This window comes from Cryptomeria japonica, chromosome 2, assembly GCF_030272615.1.
Source record: "Cryptomeria japonica chromosome 2, Sugi_1.0, whole genome shotgun sequence".
Lineage (NCBI taxonomy): Eukaryota > Viridiplantae > Streptophyta > Pinopsida > Cupressales > Cupressaceae > Cryptomeria > Cryptomeria japonica.
The window spans coordinates 530,204,910-530,211,292 of record NC_081406.1 but is presented as its reverse complement, the minus strand read 5'-3'; the positions used below and the strand labels follow the sequence as shown (position 1 = coordinate 530,211,292).

The window sequence follows — 6,383 nt, the reverse complement described above, 5'->3', positions numbered from 1 at the left end:
TACTTAATTTTCTTTAACAAATTTCTAAAATAAGATTTATGTTGGTTAATCAATTATGAGACATGTATGCTAATTATAGATCACACTATATTGTCTACAATAATTTTTTTATCCCCAATAGATTATGCCTATGCAATTAAATTATTTTCAACCTTATTAATTATATGCACATAGCCATGCAAATGTAGTTATGAATATTTTAGTTTCAAATAGATAGTTAAACATAGTGCAAAGATAATATAATTAATCCAAATAAAAGAGATACATGAAATGCTAAGGGTAATTGTTAGAAATCTATTATTTTTTCCCATTCTTCAGCTTATCCTTCAAATTTCATTTCATTTATATGCAGATCTCATCAAATCAATAAGATGAAACATCCATATTGTCATAAATTAAGCTTTTGGCAAGCACCGACAACAATATATAAGTAGTGATTTGCATTGCATTCCATGCATCAAATTTTACAAAGCTAATAACATGGTCCACATTACCAAATAGTGAAAATAAGTTAAAAAAACACCTATAAATATAAAATAAAATCATGTACTATGTTTCTCAACTTCACTTAATACATAAAATTCATGGTTTATGATAATTTTTTTAGGACATTATCAATTGATAATTAATTTAATAAGTAAGGTTTACCATCAAATTTAAACCATGAAGTGAATTTTGTTTGTTTGCTAATTTGTAATAAAATAACCATTAGAAAAAAATCAAAATCTACTTAGAATGACGTATTATGCCCTTTAAATTCTAGAAACAAATTATTTCAAAGGCTTGGATTATGCACTAAACATTTTCCTCTATTAAAGGAGAGCACTTTGGTCTCAAAGAAATTATTTATTTAGACTTATAATCACCACATGGAATAGGGAAATATAAATTAGTGAAAGTGAAAATGTTGTCAAGATTAACAATAACAATGTCATTGTGTGTTGAATGTATACCAACATTGCACATTTTTCACACTCCAAATTCAACGATAAAATGCAATTTCCATCCACTACTCAATTTGATCTCATAACATTGTGTAGAGAAGGCAATTGAGTGAGGCACTCCACATTATTCTTATTGCTCACAACCTCCTAAAGACTCTTATTCATTTTTAATTATTGTACACTTGCATTATAGTGTATCATAGAATGCAACTAGATGAATTATTAATAGTGGAGCTAAGCTCAGAAGGAATAATTTCTTGAATTACTACACACACCATTTGATAAAGACTTTTATTAGTAGGCATGTTGATGTTTCAAAGAAATATGTGGGTAGTTTACTAAATCTATTTACTAAACGAGATCAAATAATTAGATAACGTGAAGAATTAATTAATTTTAGAAGTCTTGGTGTGCATCTAGAAAGTGTGGAGTGCTCACTCATCATTGCATGCAACGTTTACTTGAGCATGTTTAGGAATTTTTTTATACTAATGACAATGTTGCAATATGTGTAATTTTTCAATCAAATCACATCAATCTATATTTCATATTCTACATCTACCACATCTTAAAAAAAAATAAGTAGAGCCCAAAAAGTTGCTATTAGAGATTGACTAGTCTAGATTTACACTATTTAATTGTGTGTATTAATTTTTTGGTATTTTCAATATTGAACATATCTTGCAATTATGGCATTTAATGGTGTCACATTTCTTCACGTCATTATGTCAAGATTGGAGAAACAAAACATGTTAAACATGATGAATACAAACTTCAAATGATAGAGACAAGTGTGAAACAATTAGGATGAAAATTGATGGACTATGCTCATCATTGTACAAATATACAAAACATCAATAATAGTCACATAGATGGAGCCAAAGTTGCCACCTAGGTCACAACTGATTAGATGTTAAATGCACATGAATATTGAGATCAACATAATGCATGGGTCAAAAGCCAATATTGGATGTGCAACATTTAATTTGGCTACTGAGGACCTTTTGCCTACCCTCCAATCAAGGCTCACCACACATTTTGACACTTGAGGATTTTTGCAAGGCATCATGTAAAACACTGAAGTAGTAACTATTAGATTTCTAGTTTATGAGGTTTGGGAAACCAACTTGTCTAATTGAAATGAAGTGTACTTTGGAGAGATAATTTATGAAATCTGAGTAGATAAATGAGTTTCTTTGAATAGGACCCCAACAACTTAGCAAAATAATTGCATGCATAACATAACGACTACTCCAATGTTTGCCTTATCGAGCTCCAAATCAAGTCTAAGTAGAAAACCTTGAGTGATAGATAAGCAAAAGTAGTTCTTATTAGGGTTTGTATAATCATCTCCACTAATATCATAAGAAAATGAAAAAAAATTGTCTTCTTCATGAGATACATGCTATTGAATAGATTAAATTATGAAAATCAAGCCTCATAAATATAAAAGTGATTGGATGGTGAGACAAAGGTTAAGTCAAGTTGGTAGTGGAAACACTTCAATGAGAGAAACAAATACACAACATTTAAATTTGCCTCTATAGTTAATTTAGCCACTAGCTCATGTAAGGGATATGCACATATATCATGCTTTAAATGGAGTTAGAGTTCAAACATGTGATGGTAAAGAGATGGCAATAGAAAACATAGGGAAGGGATAATCATTAATAGATTGGGTGCAAGGAGTGAAGTAAATTGGTAGACAGTTTGGATTCACCACTATACTTATTTGCCTACTAATAATAAGCACGAAGGTAACCTTAGCACCCAACACATGACACTTGAACAAAAAAAGATTGATTTTGATTTCTAGCCACTTAGTCTTTTTTGTCCACTAGCCAAGATAAGAAGGTACTAAAGGAAGATACCAAATGAAAAGTAAGTTATAATTTAATTTATCTACAACTAATGATACATATTTAGTTACCATAACATTGCATTACTAATATAATTCAATAATTATTTCACATAATAACCTTTACATGCTTATGCACATATAATTAACAATGCACAAAATATCAAGTAGGTGCCATCATGCATGAAGGAAATCCGAGATGAAAATATATGTAAAATTTATTTTCCATAAATTTTTCTCTTCTAAATGCTATGGTGATTGACAGTGCCTCTTTTTGTTTTATCAACAATAAGTTTAAATTTTATTAATATTTAAGATATTACAAAAACTAGTAAAAGTTTGTAACTTTCGCTCACTGATACTTCTAAAGATAACTATTCAAAAAACCAGACAACCCTTACTCCTTACTACATCATCCCATCCCATACATCATTTGCAAATTGTATAAAGAGAGCATATTAGAAAGTTTGTAAAAACAACTATGCACCCTTTGACAATAATACTGCAAAAAAATCTTCTATGACAACCCCACAGAGATATGCTATAGATATACAAATATCAATTTGCAATGACCTGAAAGGATTGAAGCTGCCTCCATAACCAGAAAACTACGGTTTCTTCACATCAGGCCATGGCATGCTAAGCCAACAATCTCCTTTCTTAATTATTTGCTTCTTTGATTTTTGCTCCACCTCAGGGCCAAACACTTGCTCAACACGTTCCCTATTGCGACGGTACTCTTTGATATATTCCCACCCCACCCGAGCATCCACCCAGTGCTCCTCTTTATCGTTGTCCGTGTTCCATAGTAGAAAGGGCCTGTAGAGGGGCTTCAAATTCTGCCATCTATAGGAATTTGGGGTCTTCAATCTTGAAGACGTTCTTGAGATGATCTTGAGATATCACACCCAAGAATGCCAACTGTTGTCTGCAAGCGAGCAGGGTAAAATTTGCCTCCATATATGGTGTTTGTAGAGATTTCCACTTCACCTCTTTTTGCTCTCACCAAACATCGCTTAGAAAGAATAAACAACCTGCCATCTTTTAATCACTTCCTTCGATGTCATCCTGTACATGCAATGAGCATTAAATCTTATAAATGCTCATTTGGTTTGGAGGCATACGGTGCTCCTATCACGTCCACCTCCTCATCAAAATTTAAACCCTACAGATCTTTCCATATCACATTCATGTGATCATCATTCAATCTAATGGCCCATTTTGAAAGAATATTTGCCACGTCATTCCTTGCTTGCCTTGTTGTGGGTTATTTTGAACTTGTCCAATTTTGCCAACTCACCCCTATAAAATTGATATGTTTATTTAATCCCCAAGCATTTGCCACACCTTTGTTAATAGTATTAATAATACTCAGTGAATCCCCTTTTAAGGTGGAGTTTTTTTGATCGAGAGACCATTTGCCATTTTAACTGTTAAAGACAACTTTATTGTTTGTCCCTTCTCTCAATTTTTTGACTCCAAATGCAACAATGTTTACGTTACGCTACAATTTCAACATTCAAAAGATCTAGATTTTCTTTTGAGGCCTTATCAAAGTTGATTTTAATTCATCCCTCTTCCTACTTCTACCAGACCTCGTTCGACAAACCAATAATATCTAGATCAACCCAAGGAGGCCCATTAATAGGTCTATTGAAAGTGCCTCTCAATATATAGTACGTTTGACAAATTCCACTTTCAATCATGCTTTAATCCATGCCCATACACTATTTAAAATTTTCCAAACCCCTTTTAGCAAACACACATCAAACATATCCTACAATCATGGCTTTCCATGTGACATCACATTTATTTGAGGAATTTTGAAAGATAAGCTTATTAACATCTATGTCAAATGTGGAAGTGGGCAACTACATATTTGTTAACATACTCCCAATTCACGTCAATATTGGAGCTTTGGAATAGGGTGTGAATGTCCATCAAAACATAGATTGTTAGCATAAATGTTAATAAGCTTATCTTGAAAAATTGTATATGCATGAAATGCAATTTGTCTATATCTAACTCCAATTTACATTTCATTCAAACACCCTATTAAAATACAACTATACATGCAAAGATTTATTCTTTCTTATTATCTTCACCCATTGTAACCAAATCAAGACTGTGCAACAACATACAAACAAGAAATTGTAATCCTAGCCATTCAAATGACTTTATTGTACTCCCATTTCTATCTACATCCTTAAAATCCTACAACAATTCAATTTTCTATTTACCTTCTCAAAGATCTAATTAAAACTTACAATCCTTGTCAAAAACTATTTTTGTTATGTTAAGTTGGAAAACACGGGTTTTACAAGCTAATCTCGACCCAAAATAACACAATCTTCAAGATCTATAAAACTACTACGTTTTTTTATTGATTTTTTTGTGTTTAACATTAAGGGGGAGCATGAAGATTTAAGTCCTAAAAATTTCGCAGAAATTTGTTGTCTTTTACAATTTTTGAGTACTCATCTTTTATTGGTTAATCTCCACAAAAAAAACACTCCCAAAAACCTCCCAAATCTGCAAAATACAACATTTTTTTCATCAGATTTTTTGTGGTTTAACAACAATGAGAATACAAAATATAAAAATTTAACTCCTAAAAATTTCACAAAAATTTGTATTGAAAACATGCCGTCAATTTTTTTAAAATCAAATGGCTAACTAGAAAATAAGTAGTCAATGGAGTATTAAAGCCCCTAAAATAAGTAGTCAATGGAGTATTAAAGCCCCTAAAATCTTCAAAAAATCAATGCATCCGTCGTGTCAAGAAAAAAAATACAATAAAGAAAAGAAAAGATCAAATGACGCCTCCCTCGAACTCATCCATCTCTATCAATCACATCGATGATCAAGGCGCCAGGTTACGACAACTAACCCAGGGTTCGAACCCCGGCCCAGGTGGATTTAAAATGAGCACTTTGTCTTCTCATCATTTTTCTTCACCTGCATTACGCGTGAGACAGCATAGCGTGAGGTGGAAGGATCAATCTCCGTTTACTTATAGATCCAGGTTCGAATCTCAGCAGCTGAAAAAGAACTATAAACTCTAGTGGGGAAATGCGAGCAGAGGAGGAGGAGCGGCGTACATATGGGAGGAGCTCTTGTGGATAGCTTCCGACGGTGGTGCCATCGTCGCTGGAACCCCTCCACCTCTGCGCCAGCTGAACTAGATAAACAAACAAGTACTAATAGTGAAAATAACAGCTATTCTTCGTCTGAAGCAGCGGGAATAAGTGGATTAAAGCCTGTGCGGGTGCAGTTCAGGAGCGCAATGGCCGCACCTGACCGCCATAGAAAAGTAGCTCTCTTTTTCTCTATTTAACTTCAAAGAATTTAAAATAGAAAAATTCTTGTCAGAATTTACAACCGATGATTCATACCGAGCTGTATTTAGCTTTCATGGAGCTGTATTTAGCTTTCATAGAGCTGCATTTTACTTCATTTTTTCCTGGCTTGCTTTCGTTTTTCACCATTGCTGCTGCTTTGTGTTTTCTCAAGACTATTTTAGAATTATGGACGCAAATAGAGCTATTCATCTTTTAGAATGTTGCTGCTGCTTTGTGTTT

General features: G+C 33.0%; 1 protein-coding gene across 1 annotated transcript in view; it reads left to right on the top strand.

Annotated features, from left to right (window-relative positions):
• Window positions 1-5,748: 5,748 nt before the first annotated feature.
• Window positions 5,749-6,383, top strand: part of LOC131052199 (mitogen-activated protein kinase 9) — a 57,438-nt gene continuing 56,803 nt past the window's right edge. Inside the window, exon 1 of the mRNA XM_057986818.2 lies at window positions 5,749-6,115. Within this exon, the coding sequence (XP_057842801.2) occupies window positions 5,906-6,115 (210 nt within the window). The 5' untranslated portion in view covers window positions 5,749-5,905. The remainder of the gene's footprint in view (window positions 6,116-6,383) is intronic.